At 47.3% G+C, this 18,516-nt stretch overlaps 1 protein-coding gene across 1 annotated transcript in view; it reads right to left on the reverse strand.

The window, feature by feature from the left end:
- The window catches only part of CCDC180 (coiled-coil domain containing 180), a 59,897-nt gene that overhangs the window by 11,640 nt on the left and 29,741 nt on the right, over nt 1-18,516 (reverse strand). Inside the window, exons 18-31 of the mRNA XM_066254341.1 lie at nt 18,186-18,225; nt 17,527-18,056; nt 16,065-16,294; nt 12,202-12,377; nt 9,808-9,988; nt 7,459-7,605; nt 6,166-6,310; nt 5,867-5,983; nt 4,036-4,134; nt 3,707-3,817; nt 1,890-2,062; nt 1,585-1,640; nt 1,395-1,470; nt 833-943 (exon numbers count right to left, since the gene is read on the reverse strand). Coding sequence (XP_066110438.1) covers nt 833-943; nt 1,395-1,470; nt 1,585-1,640; nt 1,890-2,062; nt 3,707-3,817; nt 4,036-4,134; nt 5,867-5,983; nt 6,166-6,310; nt 7,459-7,605; nt 9,808-9,988; nt 12,202-12,377; nt 16,065-16,294; nt 17,527-18,056; nt 18,186-18,225 — 2,192 coding nt within the window. The remainder of the gene's footprint in view (nt 1-832; nt 944-1,394; nt 1,471-1,584; nt 1,641-1,889; nt 2,063-3,706; nt 3,818-4,035; nt 4,135-5,866; nt 5,984-6,165; nt 6,311-7,458; nt 7,606-9,807; nt 9,989-12,201; nt 12,378-16,064; nt 16,295-17,526; nt 18,057-18,185; nt 18,226-18,516) is intronic.

The following is an 18,516-nucleotide window of genomic DNA, read 5'->3' on the forward strand; positions in this document are numbered from 1 at the left end:
TGATTAAGGGGAAGGGGAACCACTGGTAGACTTATTATTATTATTATTATTATTATTAAGTGAGAAGCAGGGAGGCAGAGGGACAGACTCCTGCATGTGCCCTGACCAGGATCCACTCAGCAACCCCTGTCTGGAGCCTCTGCCCATCTGGAGCGACTGCTCTGTTGCTCAGCAACTGAGCTATTTTAGCACCTGAGGCGAGGCCCATCCTCAGTGCCTGGGGCCAACTTGCTCAAACTATTTGAGCCATGGCTGCAGAAGGGAAAGAGAGAAAGAGAGAGAGAGAGAGAGAGAGAGAGGAGGGGGAGGGGTGGAGAAGCAGATAGTCACTTCTCCTATGTGCCCTGACCAGGAATCAAATCTGGGACTTCCACACGCCGGGCTGATGCTCTACTGCTGAGCCAACCAGCCAGTGCTAGACTCTCTCTTAGTGCTTTCAATTCTTTGAAGTTGAAATTTTGCTAGTTTGCTTGAAATATAGCTATATTAAGTAGAATATATTTTGTTTTAATAACTGAAATGAAAGGAAAAGAGGAATGGGGGCAAGGAGATGAAAGCATTTAAAAATAAAACAAAACCCAAACTCCAAGGGGTCTGCTGCCTGCTATGCCAAAATGCCTACTTTGAAAAATGTGAAATTTTGGTGAAAATACATCTCATCAAATTCAAGTAAAATGAGCTGAGACAAACTGACCTTGGCCCTTCCCTGTCCCTTCACCAATCCCTGCAGCTCTGCCCCTTCCATTTTCTCCTCAACTGACTCGGGTTTAGCTGCCCCGAGGTGGAGAACACAGGTTAAAATGGAGTTAAAGGAAGAAGTGTTGTCACTTACTCAGCATGAGGAGGTGGCTTGTCCCAGGGCAACTGGTACTTTTTGTCCATTCTGTTGGGCTTGGGGAACCGTGTGACGCTGTGAGACAGAGGCAGGCCAGTGTTCTGGGGGCTGAGGACAGACACGGGCATATGTGAACCTTTGGGAGCCCCACCTGAGTTGTTAGAGGCACTAGACCTGCCTGTGGGTAACTTGATTCCCATGTTTGGAGCTAAATCCTTCAAGATGCCTCTCTACTCCTCAACAGTTCTGGAGACAACCTTACTGTGGGGATGAAGCCCTACCGCTAAAACCTACCCGAGGCCACTGAGAAGGGGGAAAGGGAGAGGTGCTTGGGCCTAAAAATTTGTATCCTTGCTACCCTGTGGTGAGCCCCTCCCCCCCCAAAACCAGGTTAAGCCACAAGTGGGCTTGCCAGATTTTGAATAAAATTACAATATGCTCAGTTAAACTTGAATTTTATATAAGCAATGAATAATTTTTTAGTGTAAGTAAGTCTCATGCAATATTTGGGACAGAGTGGGGGTCTGAGAAGAGTAGATCCTGGGTAGCCCACCCCTACCTCCCTGCTGAGTCAGCATTGCCGCTGGACAAGGCCTTCATGGATTGTTCTCCCTGGTTCCGGTGTCGCTTCAAGCCTTTGGGTGACAATGGCCCAGAACAAGAGCAGAGGACCACGGTGAGGCTGGGCCAGACAGCACCACTGGCTTTCCCATCACTGCCCTGAGACCCGCAGGTTTATCTGCCTCTACCTGTCTGTGATCGAACTTTGTCACATGCGGGGACTGAGCATTTTGAGTCCTGAGGTCTGAAACCAAAGGAAAGGATGTGAGCTTTTCCCAGTGACCATGAAGACGGCTCAAGCCAAGCACCAGCACAGCCCGTTAGCACACAACACTACATGACCCCATCCTATTATGAGCCCCATTTTAGAGGAGAAGACTGAGGCTTTAAGAGGAGAGGTCCCCTGCTTAAGCTCGCAGGCTTTCAGGGGTGGGCTCACAGGGGAACCTCAGAGCCCGTTCTGGACTCCACTGTGCACCCCACAGCCACTCACGCCAGAATCTTCTTGACCACCTCTACAGCTGGGTCTTCGATCAGGGGCTTCCCCATGCGGCTTGGCTGGGCAAAGGACTCGGGAGCGCCCCTGTCTACCTTAGCCTCCTCTTCAAGAGCTTCTGAAGATACCTGGATGTCACTCTTTACCTCCACGTTGGTCAAGAGGCTGTTCTGCAGGCCAGAGAGAAGCACCCAAGTGAGTGGGCCTCGCCCAGGTGCCAGGGAAGCAGGCAGGCCAGGTGCACATTCTAGCACTGCTCTGCTCGGGTGCCGGGGCTGGAAGCCAGCCGCCTGACCTCTCCGAGCCTGTTTCCCTTCTATAAAATGGCAATGGTGCATGCCATATTCATATTCATGCGTGCATGCCAACCTTCAGAAATGTCCCCCGAGTGCCTGCTCTCTTCAAGGCTCTGCCTGGGTCCTGGGACAGGGGCTGAAGAGGTCACTTGTGACCCTTGGCCTCATGGACCTTAAAGTCTAGTCAGAGAGATAGACATTTCATATGCACATCTACCAATAAATGTTTGGTCACAATGGGACCAGTATTGTAAAGGAAAAGTTCCAGTGTCTTTTGTGAGGGTCATGGACCTATAAGGCTGGCCTATAATGTACCCAGGCAATGTTTTTGATCAGTGGACAAACGAATGACTGAATATGTGGGTGAGTGAGGAGCCAACTCTCCCTCGAGTTGGACCTCAGAGACAGGGTCGGAGTGCTGGTTCGTGGTGAGTGCTTAGTGAGGCTGCTCCCTGTTTTATCCTGAGCTGTGGCTCCACAGCGGACTATACGAGGGAGGGGCCGCAGCTGGACTCCTGAGACCCACCTCAGCAGGAGCAGTGGAGGTGGAACAGTGCGCGTGTGGTGTTGGGGGCACGGCAGGGCGAGCCTCCCCACAGAAGGAAGGACTGGTTCAAACCGTGGCAGTGAGAGCAGGGCCTGAGGGGGACCAGCAGAACTCGAGGGGTGTCTGTTTATGCTGCCATTGGTACTATGACCCTCCCTCCTACCACCACCACTTGAAGTTGGTTGAGAGCCTCTGGTGTTCAAACCCCGGTGTGAAGGAATAAGTGTGGGGGGAGGGAGATACAGGCTCTTCTGCCGTGGTAGGGCACACAGTCGGAGGGAGGTGGCCCTAACATAGAGACCTCACTGGATAGTCTGTGGGCTCACGGGGAAAACTGAGGGGCCACTGGGGCCAGGACACCCTGACCAGTCCAGGGGAACGAGAAGGCCTAGGGCAAAGTGACATCTTGAGACCAGAGAAATGAAGAGGCCACGGAGGGGGACTGCAGAGGCTGCTGCATAGGTCTGCTGAAAGGGTCCGGGTTCTACCCAGAGGGCAGGAGAGTGACACATTCAGATGGGCCTTGTCTAGTGTTTGGTCTGGCTGGGGCTCAGGGACTGGACCAGGTAAGGGAGTGAGAAGATAAGGGCAGCCAGGTGGGCGAGAGTCGAGGAGGGGTGAGTGGGGAGAAGCTGGCGACTGCTCATGGCAGGGTGGGAGAGGTAGGCTGAGCGGTCAGGCTGCTGAGAGCCGCTGGGTGAAGTGAGCTGAGGGACTTGATGGGGAAGAGAAGCTGGGGCCAGGAGGTGAGGGGTCTCTAACAGACCAACGCAGGGAAGCGGCCCAGCTCAGACTTGAACCCAGATCTGACTCCATAGCCTGTGGCCTTTCCCAGGCACCCCAGTAGGCTGATGTCCAGCAGGAGCCTGGGAACCCCTCTTCCCTCAGGCTCTGGGGAGCCCTGCAGGTATCCAGGAGCCCAGACCCAGGAGCTCGCCCGCCCTTCCCCGCCACCCCATTGCGTTCCTCACAGTAAAAACCATGGACACTCCGTCCAGCCCGCAGTTGAGGTACTGAATCCTCTGGCTCAGTTTTTCTTTCCAGGTTTGGACAAGGCCAAGGAGGTCTTCTGTAGTCACTACCTAGTGAGAACATGGAAGAAGAAAGCCACAGGAGGGTGAGCTAATTCCATCAGCATCTCAGGAATGGGGGCTGGCTGGAGAGGTTGCCTCTTGGTTGATGAAGGCCCCTCACTGGCAGGGCCCTGGGGGCATGGAGACTCTCTTAGGCCACTGACCACACACAGAAGTTTATTTCTAGTTTATGATTCTAGCAGGATGCATCTTTACTGAGCGCTTACCTTTCTATCTCCCTTTGAGTTTCGACACATTTCTACTTTGCTTTGGAGCTGTTCCAGGGAAGAATTTAATCCCTCCGTTTGCAAATTGGATTTTGCTACCTAGAAAAACCAGAGGTTCCAAGATTTGTTTTTAGAATACTTATTTTGATTAGGAAAATGTTCAGCAAAACATATTATCTGAGAGATGAATTAAATACTGGAAAGATGAAATGGGGGTGTGCATAATCTTATCAGAAACTTAATATAATTTTTTTATGAGGGAGAAGAGGCAGAGAGACAGATTCCTGCTTGCCCCCCAACCAGGATCTACCTGGCAAGCTCACTAGAGGGTGATGCTCTGCCCATCTGGGGACATTGCTCCATTGCTCAGCAACTGAGCCATTCTTTTAGTGCTTGAGGTGGAGGCCACAAAGCCACCCTGGGCGTCTGAGGCCACCTCGACTGACTGACCGAGCAAATAGAGCCATGGCTACTGGAGGGGAAGAGAGAGAGAAAAAGAGAGAGAGAGAGAAGTAGGAGGGGGGATGGAGAAGCAGATGGTCGCTCTGTGTGCTCTGACTAGGAATCAAACCAGGGATTTCCAGATAACCAGGCCGATGCTCTACCACTGTGTCAACCGGCCAGGGTCTGAAACTTAATGCAAATTTAAAAGATTTTTTAAAACTGTCAAATAGATAAGGTTATAAATAAAACTGATGACTCACAGAACTGGTTGAGGGCATAGGTATGTTTCTAGGAATTTATCCATTTCTTATAGGTTATCCAACTTGTCATATAATTGGTCATAGTAGTCTCTTATGATACTTTGTATTTCTGTGGGATCAGTTGCAATGTTTTCTCTTGTATTTATGATTTTATTTGAGTTTTTTCTCTTTTTCTTAGCCTAGGTAAAGGTTTGTCAATTTTGTTTATCTTCAAAAAACCAGCTCTTAGCTTCATTGATCTTTTCTGCTTTTTTCTAGAACCTGTTTCATTTATTTCTGATCAGACCTTTACTCTGACTTTTATTTCCTTCATTCTGCTAACTTTGGGTGTAGTTTGTTCTTCTTTTCCTAGTTGCTTGAGGTGTACAGCGAGGCTGTTTATTTTAGGTCTTTGACTTGGATTCACATTTCCACTACACCATTTAAGAGCTCTGTGTTCTTTTTTTTTTTTTTTTTTTTTTTTTTTTTTTGTATTTTTCTGAAGTTGGAAACGGGGAGGCAGTCAGACAGACTCCCGCATGTGCCTGACCAGACCCACCTGGCACGCCCACCAGAGGGCAATGCTCTGCCCATCTGGGGCGTCGCTCTGTTGCAACCAGAGCCATTCTAGCATAGGCCACAGAGCCATCCTCAGTCGCCCGGGCCAACTCTGCTCCAGTGGAGCCTTGGCTGCGGGAGGGGAAGAGAGAGACAGAGAGGAAGGAGAGGGGGAGGGGTGGAGAAGCAGATGGGCGCTTCTCCTGTGTGCCCTGGCCAGGAATCGAACCTGGGACTCCTGCACGCCAGGGCGACGCTCTACCACTGAGCCAACCAGCCAGGGCCGAGCTCTGTGTTCTTGACGAAGTCACTTACTTCCTATCTGCATGTTTCTTTAGCTCTAAAAATGAGGATTAAAAAGAGTACTCGCCTTCCACAGTTCTTGTGAGCACTAACATGGCTAATCAAAATAAGTCAGTTAGCAGGACACATGGTGCAGAAGAACTCAGTGAATGTTAGAAGCTATGACAATTTCATCTGTCTTCCCACCGGGCAGAAACTACACCGGTATGCCCCGTTTCTAGGCTGGTGCTGACGTCCGTCCGGGGGTGTTGTAGCCACCCTGCAGGTGGAGAATCAGTTGGCCTTACCTCACACTTGATACGCACTTGCAGGAATGTCAGAAACCGCTGGATTTTCTCTATGAAAATCAGGTCCGTAGACAGGTTATGGAATTTACTTTCAAACTTGTTGATGAAATCATTGGCCTGTAAAGAAATAGAAACAATAAAGGAGGGGGGTTAACTGGAACTTTTCGGTTTCGGAAGCAGAGGGGGCCAAGCTCGATTAATGGTCGGAAAGGGGGCTTGACTGGCCCTGCTGATCTTACAACCAGATGTCCTGGGAGCCTGGCTGGAGGCCAAGGGTGGGGTCCAGGTACTGGACCTACCTGGTCCAGGTACTCGCTCTCCATTTTCTCCATGTTGATCATGATTGAGTTTTCAACAGACTCTATCCGGGAGGCTTCCCTCTCTAGTCGATTACTTAGAAAGTCAATTTCTTCACAAGAAAAGTTGCCTCCCTCCGAAAACAATCTGAAAATAATTGGGGTGAAATTAAAGCCACTGGTCAGACCTGAAACTTTCCATTCATTTCAAATACTGTGGTTGACAAGGCTTTAGATTAAAAGCACAAGATCAAGGTAAAATGAACGCAAGTAGTGCAGGGACAGAAGCAGAAAAACAACCCAAATGTCCATCAAAGGATGAATGGATAAACAAAATGTAGTATATATCCACAATGGAATCATATGCAGCCTTAAGGAATAATGAATGACACTCTGACACATGCCACCACATGGATGAACGCTGCAGTCATTCTGTTAAGTGAAATAAGCCAGACACACAAAAGGAAAAACTTTCTGTGACTCCACTTATACTGAGATACCTGAAGTAGTCAAATTCGTACAGGTAGAAAATAGTGTGGTGGTGGCCAGCGGCTGGGGGAGAGGAGAGTGGGAGTTAGTGTTCAACGGGTGCAGAGTTTCAGTTTGGGAAGATGAAACAGTTCTGGAGACGGATGGTGGGAATGGCAGCCCAGCACTGTGAATGCTCTCACTGCCCCTGAACTGTACTCTTAAAAATGGTTAAGATGGCCTGACCAGGCGGTGGCGCAGTGGATAGAGCATCAGACTGGGATGAGGAAGGACCCAGGTTCGAGACCCTGAGGTCACCAGCTTGAGCACGGGCTCATCTGGTTTGAGCAAAAAGCTCACCAGCTTGAGCCCAAGGTCGCTGGCTCAAGCAAGGGGTTACTCGGTCTGCTGAAGGCCCACGGTCAAGGCACATATGAGAAAACAATCAATGAACAACTAAGGTGTTGCAATGCACAACGAAAAACTAATGATTGATGCTTCTCATCTCTCTCTGTTCCTGTCTGTCTGTCCCTGTCTATCCCTCTCTCTGACTCTCTCTGTCTCTGTAAAAAAAAAAAATGGTTAAGATGGATCATTTCATGTTATGTATATTTTGTCACGAATAAAATTTCAGGGGGAAGAAGTTGATGAACAGCTAAGGAGCTGCAACAAAGAATTGATGCTTCTCATTTCTTTCCCTTCCTGTCTGTCTGCTTCTATCTGTTTCTCTCTGTCTCTGTCAGAAAAAAAAAATGGGCGAGGGGGACGCGACCAACTCTCAACAGAGAAAGCCTGGTGGCCCAGAGAGGCCCCGGGTGTGGGTCCCACCTGCAGTGTTTGATGAACTCGATGTTGGTGTAGCGAAGCTTGCCCAGGCTCTCTTCCAGGTACTGGCGGAAGCTGCGCAGGGACACCTGGATGACATCGACGTAGCTAAACAGCTCCTGGTGCAGTGTGCTGCTGAGACTGGCCAGCCTGGGGGACAGAGGAGGGGCAGAGTGGTGACCCGGGCGTGGAGGGCGACCTGGAAGGCTGCTTGAGCTCCACTGCTGTGCCCAGTGGGACCACCAGAACCACTGCTTGCCTTCTCTGTGCAGAAAAAGAGCCATTAGAGGAAAGTTCAACATGCCGGTGTGTGCAGGACACTGTGGAACTCCGTGTGCTGGAGCAGAGGGCGTTTTCTCCTTCCCCGGCCCCTGCCACCAAATAGGGAAAAGAATCCCCAGATCCTCCAAGGCCTCATCTTCCCTGCAGCACGCTCTCTCTGACTCTCAACAACGGAGCTCCTGCTTCCTGCTCTTCTGAAAGAGTGCCCTGCAGGCTTTCTCCCCACACCCGAGTCCACCTGACCAGCTGCCTCCGGGGTGCCTGAGCACTGTACAGACACCTGTGAGGTCTCCCTGAGCACACAAGAGCGTCTGTTGCAAAGCCCCGAATGACCTTCCTCCTGGAACCGCTTGCTCTGCCCTGAGCATGGCCCTGCCTTGAGCTAGGCCAGTGCTCCTTCCTGTCAGGGGAATTCTTCCACCTCCCACCTTCCTGCATCCCAGCCCCGGGACTCCTGCGGGAACACTATTCCCACCTGTGCTGGATGGAAGCGGTCTTTCCCATCACGGACATTTTGGGTCATGTCGTTCGCATCCCTGCACTCTGACTGCAAATGCCCTTGTCTCTCTCTCGCTGCTCACCCACCCTCACCTGTACCCCTGCCTACAGCCCCCAGGCCCTAGAGCAGTGGTTCTCAAAGTGTGTGCCAGGGTGCACTGGTGCGCCCTAGAAGATTTCCAGGTGTGCCCTATGGTATTCCAGAGAAATATGTGCCTGTTGGGGACCAAAAACCAAACAGGGTTTTTGGAGTTTAGATTTTGGGGGACAGAAGTGTGGGGAATTGGCTGTAAGCTGACAGTCTGCCCAACCCTCCACCTCATTGCCTGAATTAGGTTGCAAAAGGCTGTTAAGCTGTGGTGCTGGATTGTTTACACTACCCCCCATGTTCCCCGGAAAGACTGGAGGCAAGTTTCTTCTATCCTTTGTTTGGTGTAAAGTTAAGATGATATGTATGGTGGGGGTTTTCTGCACTCAACACAATTAAGAGTAAAAAGAGAGGAATTCTTCAATATATTGATGAGGAAATGAGAGTTTGCCTTTCAAATATATACCCAAACACTGAAGAAATTGCTAGGACATATCAGGCTCATGTTTCTCATAAACACAAGAATGAAAAAACACATTCACGCCAGGACCTGCCAAATTTACTAAATCTTACTAAGAATGTGTGTGTGTGTATATATATATATAGATAGATATATATACATATCTATCTATATATATATATCTTTTTTGTCTTTTTTATTTTTAACCCCTCTTTTTTACGAATTCTAAAAAGCATAACTCAAAAAATGTAACATAAAAATGTTTTTTAATGTCAGAATAGCCTGACCACACGGTGGCGCAGTGGATAGAGCGTCTGACTGGGATGCCGAGGACCCAGGTCCGAGACCCCGAGGTTGCCAGCTTGAGCGCGGGTTCATCTGGTTTGAGCAAAGCTCACCAGCTTGGACCCAAGGTCACTGGCTCGAGCAAGGGGTTACTCGGTCTGCTAAAGGCCCGCAATGAAGGCACATATGAGAAAGCAATCAATGAACAACTAAGGTGTCGCAATGCGCAATGAAAAACTAATGATTGATGCTTCTCATCTCTCTGTCCCTGTCTATCCCTCTCTCTGACTCTGTCTCTGTAAAAAAAAAAAAGAAAAGAAAAAAAGCATATTGGGGCTTGAAGGGGCCCAATAAATGGTAATGTCAGAATAAATTTAATTTTGTCATATTTGTTTCATTTAATTACCATAAAAGCACACTTAGATTTTATATATATATTTTAAATATTTGACTTATTATAACATATTTCTCAGAAATTTGTATATATTGTGCCTACAGTTATTTGTAGGATTTTAAATGCGCCCGACTTAAAAAAGTTTGAGAACCACTGCCCTAGAGAAATGTTTCATGCAGCTGGATGCTGACTCTTGTGTAGAGAGGTGAACTGAAAAGGGAAGGCTGCTTTGGGGCCCAGAAGACATGACTCCCTTATCCACCAGGGAGGGACCACACCTCTGCCAGCAGCCACCTGGCTGGGTTCGAGGCCCACAGGCCAGGGTGGGGACTCCAGGGTCCTTACTTCTGGCTCCTGGTAGCATTCAGGAAGACGTGTTCCATGTCATAAATCTTGCGGCGGAAGTTTTTCGTCCTTGTGTTTTGCTCCTCCTCGAACTGAGAGAACATCAGCCTCTCCTTCCTCAGTGCCTCTGTCACCGCAGCACAGTGGCTGTCCAGCCGCTCCTGATGAAGCAGGAGCTCAGCTGGAAAGCAGGAGAGAAGCTGAGGTCTGCCGGGTCCTGTGTCACCTCGGGGCATTCCTTTCCTGGACAGTGACGCTGCCCTTCCCAGGCCACTTGGGGCAAGGCCCTGCTGCCCTTGCCAGAGCTTAGCCTGGGAATGGGTGCGAACCTCAGGGAGGCCACTCTGAGACTGCCCCAGGGTGTCTAACTGGAGAGAAGGTGCTGCCTGGCTGTGGGCAGGAAGGGCCCTGCTGGCGGAGACACCTGCCTGCAGCTGAAGGGAACAAGGCCCAGGAGATGGAGAGTCCCAGGGGAGCAAGCCGGGAGCTGGTAGGATGGGTGAGGAGTTAGAGAGGGCAGAGAACTTGGCGAGAGGGTCTAGGGGTAAACACCCAGCCCATAGCTGGGCAGTTGGCGGTTGTTTCTTTAGATCAGTGGCTACTCATTCCCAAAGAGCCTAAATTGCAACGGACTTCTAAGGTGCAGTAAAAAGAACCAGGATTTGGCTTCAAGAGCTCCATCAGAGGCCTTTAGAGTGAGCAGAAAGCCCCCGATTGCCCTATCTGAGCCCCCTGCTGCCAGGAGTGCGGAAATTGCTGTGGTCCCCCCTCTGTCAAAAATGAGTGCTGTGACTCTGAGACGATGCTTCTCTGGCTTTGACTTCCACATTGTGCACTGGGCCAGGGAGCCAGGGAAGGGGGAGGAAACCACCCTTCAGAAAGCATCTTTATTTCTAGTTATAGTTAATGCACATTGTTCAGATGAAGACAATTCAGTTCCAAAGTCAAGCAGGTCTCCTAAGGCCACAAGCATAAGACTGTCTACTCCACCGCCATCTCACTGCCTGGGCAAGAGGTTGGGATCCCGCGGGGCAGTCTGGGAGTTCTAAAGGCCTATAATGGAGCTTGGAGTGTGACGCAAGTGAAAACCTGACAGGGCTCCTTGAAGGAGCCAACCAAGAGTGTGCCCCCCACAAACGGAGCCCACTGCCTAAGAAAGAAAAGGCACCTCCTTTTAGGTGTTTATATTATTAAGCTGAAATTAATGGCTACCACATTTGGAGGCGGTGGCTTGTACAAGGTGCTCATGATTCCTCACTGTATCACTACCACCAACATCCCCTTGTGGTGGGATATGGATCAGAGAAGTCAGGTAACCTGTCAGTCACACAGCTGCAGTGTGATTCCTGACAGCTCTGATTCCTGAGCTACAGACTTGCTAGAGCATCTGCCATGTCGGTGTGTATCTGACAGGTGTGGACAGATCTGGAAGCCACATAGCTACAACAGGACAATACTTTTTATTTCAGTATCTAATGCCCCCCCCCATTTTTAGGTGAGAGAAGGGGAGATAGTGAGACAGATTCCCATACATATCCTGACCAGGATCCACCCAGCAACCCCCATCTTGGGCTGATGCTGAGTACCAAGCTATTTTTAGCACCTGAGGTTGACTTGCTAAAACCAACTGAGGTATCCTCAGTACTAAGAGCTGACGTTTGAACCAATGGAGCCACTGGCTGTGGGAAGGGAAGAGGGAAAGAAGGGGGAATAGGAGGGGAAGAGAGGTAAGTAGTCACTTCTCCTGTGTGCCTTGACCAGGAATTGAAACCAGGATATCCATACATGGGGCTGACCCTCTATTCACTGAGCCACCAGCCAGTGCCCTAATGTCCTTTTTAAAAAAACAATTTAAAAAAAATTCATGAGTAGAGCGTCGGCCTGGCGTGCAGGAGTCCCGGGTTTGATTCCCGGCCAGAGCACACAGGAGAAGCGCCCATCTGCTTCTCCACCCCTCCCCCTCTCCTTCCTCTCTGTCGCTCTCTTCCCCTCCCGCAGCCAAGGCTCCATTGGAGCAAAAGTTGGCCCGGCGCTGAGGATGGCTCTGTGGCCTCTGCCTCAGGTGCTAGAATGGCTCTGGTTGCAACAGAGCAATGCCCCCTGGTGGGCATGCTGGGTGGATCCCAGTTGGGCACATGCGGGAGTCTGTCTGACTGCCTCCCCGTTTCCAGCTTCAGAAAAATACAAAAAAGAAAAAATCATGAACAAGTATTCTGAGTACTATTTTCTCTGCCAGCCTGGGAGGTACAAACCCTCATACTCATCTTCCATGGTGTGACAACAACAAGATAAATGTTGTGTGGTGCTGTAAACTGGGGCCATTAGTGAATGTGGAGCTGTGGTGGTACAGACAGGGGTCTGGGGCCCGGCAGCCTTCCCAGGCAGGGTCTGTACCTGCCCTGACGTTGTGGACATCCTTTTCAACGTGCTGGGCTCTTGGCTGGTGCAGGTGCAGACGCAGCTCCAGTTCTGAATCCAGCTTATCAATCTTAGTGGCCACGATGACCCGGGCATCGAGAACACGTTGGTCAAACCACTTCTCTAAGTGCTCAAAAAAGCCAGCTCGAAGTCTGAGGAAGAGACCATGTGGGTCATCCCTGCCAGCAGTCGTGACCAGGGAGAGATCTTTCCATATTGATAAAGTACTTCACACTTCCACTCCTTCTTGCTTATTTTATTTCCCCACTACATTGTATTTTTTGATCGGGGTGGACAATTATTCTTTAACCATACCCCTGTTGGAGGATGCTGGGTGGTTTTCAACCATTTGTTCTTACAAAGAAGGTGACAATAAATAACCTTGTACGTGTGTAGAGTGTACAAGCATTTCTATAAGATAAATCCTCTGAACTGGAATTGTCAAATCAAAGGCTAAGCTACATGTGTGATTCTTGAAGATACAACCAAAGTGCTTCCATTGTAAGGCGACTTGAACTCCCATTAGCAGTGAGGAATAGTTCCCACTTCTCCATAGCCTCGGTGCGTATTGTCAAACTTTTAAATTTGACAATTTTGTCATATAATGACTGAGACTGAGCGTATTTTCATTTGTTTAAGACTATTTAATTTCTTTTTATGCATGCTATGTATTAATATCTTTTGCCTAGTATGTAGCTGGTTGTTTTTTTTTTTCTTTTCTTATCAGTCTCTTTATACAGAAGCTCCTTATATATTGGGAACATGAGGTCCTTTGACTATGACATGAATTGCAAATATTTTTTCCAGCTTATCATTTCTTCTCTTTATACAGAAGCTCCTTATATATTGGGAACATGAGGTCCTTTGACTATGACATGAATTGCAAATATTTTTTCCAGCTTATCATTTCTTCCTTTTTAAAATGTATGTACTGTTAAGATAGCTACGTGTTGTTAAGATGTCAGTTCTCCCTGAATGTATCTATGGATTCAATGAGATAATAAAGAAAATTTCAGGAGATATCTTTTTATGGAAACTGATGAGCTGATTTTAAATTTATATAGAAATACCAATGGTTAAGGACAGCCAAGACTATCTTGGAGAAGAACAGATTTGGAGGACTTACACTTTGAGATATTAAGACCCAGCATAAAAAATATAGTAATCAACCAAGGTGAGGTGGTGATGCAAGGCTAGCCACACAGAGCAGCAGAAATAGTCACAGCAGAGCAGTGGGGAGAGGAGAGTTTTCCCAGATGGCGTGGGGCCAGCTGGTTCTCCATCGGGGGAAGAAGTTAATGTTGACTCCTACCTCACATCATAAACAAAAATCAGTTCCAGGCAGATTTTACAACCAAATGTGGAAGTTTAAAACAGTAATATTTGTAGCAGATAACATAGGACGATATTTTCATTACCTTGGGGCAAGCAAAGATTTCTTAGATAGGACACAAATTCCACTAACCCTAATGAAAAAACCCCTGCTTATTACAAATTAGAATTTCTCTTCATCAAAAGATACCTTTTAAAAGACAATCCACATGGGCAAAACATGGGCAAAAGATTTGAAGATAAAATAACCAAATGGCCAATAAGTATATGAAAAGGTGCACAACATCATTACTCATCAGAAAAATACAAAGGAAAACCACAATAAAGCACCACCAACAGACACCAGAATGGCTAAGATAAAAACCACTGACAGCATCAAGTATCAGGGAGGATGTGGAGCAGGGGGAACTCTCACATGCTGTGTCAACTGTTAAAACCACTTTTGAAAACTCTTAGTAGTATCTTTTGGTTGTATCTCCTCAAGATGAACACACATATAACTCTATGCCCCAATGTCCCAACAATCCCACTCTTACTATATATATCTAACAGAAATGTATATATATGCCTACCAAAGGATGTATACATCAAAAATGTTCAGAGCAGGCCCTGGCCGGTTGGCTCAGCGGTAGAGCATCGGCCTGGCGTGCGGGGGACCCGGGTTCGATTCCCGGCCAGGACACATGGGAGAGGTGCCCATTTGCTTCTCCACTCCCCCCCCCTTCCTCTCTGTCTCTCTCTTCCCCTCCCGCAGCCGAGGCTCCATTGGAGCAGGGATGGCCCGGGCGCTGGGGATGGCTCCTAGGCCTCTGCCCCAGGCGCTGGAGTGGCTCTGGTCTCGGCAGAGCGACCCCCCGGAGGGGCAGAGCATCGCCCCTGGTGGGAAGAGCGTTACCCCTGGTGGGCGTGCCAGGTGGATCCCAGTCGGGCGCATGCGGGAGTCTGTCTGACTGTCTCTCCCCGTTTCCAGCTTCGGAAAAATACACACACACACACACACACACACACACACACACAAATGTTCAGAGCAGCATGGCTGGCATATTCCCAAATGGGAAATAAATGTGTATCAGTAGTAGAATGAATAAATAAAATGGGTTATGATGGAATACTATACAGAAATAAAAAATAAGCTTCAGTCACATTAGAAAATAGATATGAATCTTAGAAACATAATGGAAAAGGCTGAAATAAAACAGTACATTCTGTATGATTCCATTTAAATAAAGTTCAAAAACAAGAAAAACTAATTCAGTAGTTAGAATATTTATTATCCTTGGGAAGAGAGGGCAGTGACTTGGGACAGGTGCATGAGGGGGACTTCTGGAGAACTGATAATGTTGCACTTCTTGTGGGTACTAGTTACCAGGTGTATTCCCTTTGGGTAATTCATTGAGCTATATGCTCATGATTTCCATATTTTTTGGTACATATGCTATCCTGCAACATGGCAAATCCAATCATTTAAACACAGAACTATTTTTCTGGTTAGTTGCAAGCCCAGATGGCATAGTGTTTAAAATTTAAATCATGGATCTAACTACTTTGTATCTCAGAGATCTTATTCAAGTTACTAAGTCTCTGAGCTTCAGTTCCTTCATCTGTAAAATGGGCTAATTACTGTAACCTTGTTATACTAATTGGAAGTATTAAATTCTCTCAATAAGTATTAGCTCTTGTGGTGGTCCTGGCTCTTCTTTATTCTATATATATACATATCCGTCTGGGGTGTGCAGAGGATAGACAAAGGCCTGTGATAGAAGAAGAAGAGGATGAGGTTCAAGTCAAAAAGACATAGGAAGATTCTGAGATAAAAAGAGTAAAAAGGCTTGATTTTACTCCTTCTATCCCCTGCCCATGTATAAACATGGGAGTTAGACTAACCAGGTGATCTTCAGCTGGTTAGTCCTAGCTACGACAGTGTGCAGTCAGGAGGGCAAAGGAAATGCTATCCTAAAACCAAATGCAAATATCCGCCTTTGGTACAAATTCAAACATGAAGGCCAAGAAGTTTGGGAGTTAGGGGAGGTAAATTCTCAGTGATAGAATTATGAATAATTTCTATAATCTTCATTGTACTTTTTTCAATTTTCTAATTTTCCCCAATACATGTGTCACACAATCAGAGCCAAAGACCATACCAATATACATGTACCTATGGTCTATATCTATAAAAATTTTTTAAAGTAAGAAACCCTGAAGATTACTGATAGGCCATGATATAGAAGCCATAAACATCTTGCAGAGAAAACATTATGTCTTAGGGACAAGGCCGAAGACAGCAAGGCACCCTGGAACAGGCAGACGGGTCATTCTTACAGAGGTATCTGTGACTGCAAATTAATTCCTGAACACTGGCTATTTTTTTTATCGTATTTCTCATCTATACCCTCAGTGATACATTACCTTCTTCCAGCTGAAATTGGTCTACTTTTTGATAAAATAGTTTACCTTGTTAATAAAACTCAGGACATAAGAGAATGAGAATAAAAGGGTTTCCTACTCACTGTTTCTTAATTTCTGAAACTAGTGTGGATGAAATTATTACTTGTTCTAGGAACTTGGCGTTGGAAGTGTCGTTGATGAGAATGGCAGAGAAGTTGGAAGGGGGCCTCTTGTGTTCCTCCTCTTCTTGTTCCAGGGGTAGGAAGACGAAATAAGTGTTCCCACTGGAAACTGTGAAGGACTCCATGTCTTCCTGGGATTCAGCCCCCAGACTCTCTTCCTGGGCATCGGACTAAGCAGAAAACAAGACTTTAGACGTGACATCATCAAACAGACTTGGGGATCCCAACCACAGCTTCCTTGACTGAGGCTGTAAATCTGTGAGCTGGATCTTATCTATAGTTGTTTTTCCCCACATAGTGCTTTAAAAATTGGGAAATTCCACATAGAGTCTGGATTTTGGATTTCTCTTAAGAATCAGACAGTGTAGCAATTCTGAGCCTACATCCTCACACAGCAGTGTAGGCTTGGAGCTGAGCTGCCATAAACAGTATGTTGGATGTCCTTCCAAAACTCGTATCCCTCATTGTGTTGGTATTTGGAGGTGAGTGTTTAGAAGGTGATTAGGTCATGAAGGCAGAGCACTCATGAATGGGATGACTATCCTTATAAAATAAACCCAGAGAGCTCCCTTGCGCCTTCCACCATGCAAGGACACAGTGAGAAGATGGCTGTCTATGAACCAGCAAGTGGGCCCTCACCAGACACCAAATCTGCTGGTGCCTTGCACTTAGATTTACCAGCATTTAGAACTGTGGGGAAAAAATGTCCTTTGCTCTAAGCTGCCCAGTCTATGCTGCTCTGTTACAGCCCAAATGGACCAAGACAATGCTCTCCAGCACTTGTCACCACTTTACACTTGGTCTCCAGCTCTCTTTTCTATTACATGCCGGTGGGCGTTTGAATTTGAGACCCCTGCTCAGAAAGAAGTATCATATGCCAAATATCCCACAGAAATACAGGAAAAGAGTCTTTTGCAATTTCATCACTATGAAATTCAAGTTACTGTTCTGTGAGTTTGAATGTGTTGGATAAGATTTAATAACATGAGAGTTACTTGTCTGCACTCTAAGCAGAGCTCTGTCTGCCAACTTGGAGGTGGATCCTTTGTTTCACACACCAGAGAATGGGAAGGGTGAAGGAACAGAGAGGCCAGGTTCACCTAGACAATAAAGAAGAGCCAGGAAAGAGTGAGGTCCAAGGAAGGAGGAAAGCCCTATGATTCAGAGTCGGTTGTAGGATGGGATGTGAGGAAAGGAAGGTGACTTTTATAAAGCATTGCTGCAAGATAAGAATTGGATCCCTGCTGACAAAAATAAAAGGTGTGCATACCTTTATAATTCTTCATATGAACCCTAAGGGAGACGCAAGCTTGTGCCACTGGGAACTCAAGCTTGTAGTAATGATACACAGTGACCATAACCCACTTTCCCTATGCCAAAGGGTAAATCCATGCTGACCTACCTCGACCACAAATAAATTCTCATGCTCTTCCTCTTCCTCCTCCCCCTTGTCTTCTTCCTCTTCCTTCTCTTCCCCTTCCTCCTCCTCTTCCTTCTTTTCCTGTTTCTCCTCTTCCTTCTCTTCCCCTTCCTCCTCCTCTTCCTTCTTTTCCTGTCTCTCCTCTTCCTTCTCTTCTTCCTCTTCTTTCTTCTCTCCCTTCTCCTTTTCTTGAACCATCACATTTTCCTGGTTCAGGGATGGGTTTAAGGAGCTGTCTCTTTCAACCTGCATTTCTTCTAATCCCTGAGGAGAGTCCTCTCTCAATTCATCCATCTCTTCGCTCTGTACAGATACATCCTGCTGGCTCACTGCCACCTCTTCAGTGACGAAGAACTTGGTGCCTGGATATTTTATTTCTTCCATCTCCTTTGCTGGCCCGGAGGAACTTGTGCCTCCACTTATGCTTTCCTCACTTTTGCTCATTTCCACTTTAGCGCTTTGCTTCCTCTTCCATTTTCTCATTTTCTCCTGGAAATGCTTTTCATGTGCTTCTGTTGAGGCCCAACCCCAAAGCACAGGGAAAGACAGGTTATCAATGTCGCCTGAATTGGGTGTCCCCAACCCAAAAAGATACAAGAGTAGAGTCAGAAAGAATTAGACTTGACTTGTGAAAGGTTTACCTGGTTCCCTGAGTCTGAGAAAGACCTCCCCATCCAAGTTCTATAAGGAAAAAACACAGGACATTGAATGGGCTGTCTGCTTCCTCCACGGTGCCACTTTAAAGGCATCTCTTTTCTTTTAAGTAAAAGGATCATTCTCCCTCACCGCCACATCTAATGCAGGCATTTCACTGGGGTCATCAGGGTGTTCCCAATCCTGGGAAACAGTTTTCCTTAATCCCAAACAGACTAGCAAACCCTTTCATCACACAGTGGGCATTAGTAGAATCAAATCTCAATCTGACGCATTTTTGGTAATGATCCAGGGCAAAGAGCCAGAAAGTATAAACTG

Source organism: Saccopteryx bilineata, chromosome 2, assembly GCF_036850765.1.
Source record: "Saccopteryx bilineata isolate mSacBil1 chromosome 2, mSacBil1_pri_phased_curated, whole genome shotgun sequence".
In the NCBI taxonomy this organism is placed as follows: Eukaryota; Metazoa; Chordata; class Mammalia; order Chiroptera; family Emballonuridae; genus Saccopteryx; species Saccopteryx bilineata.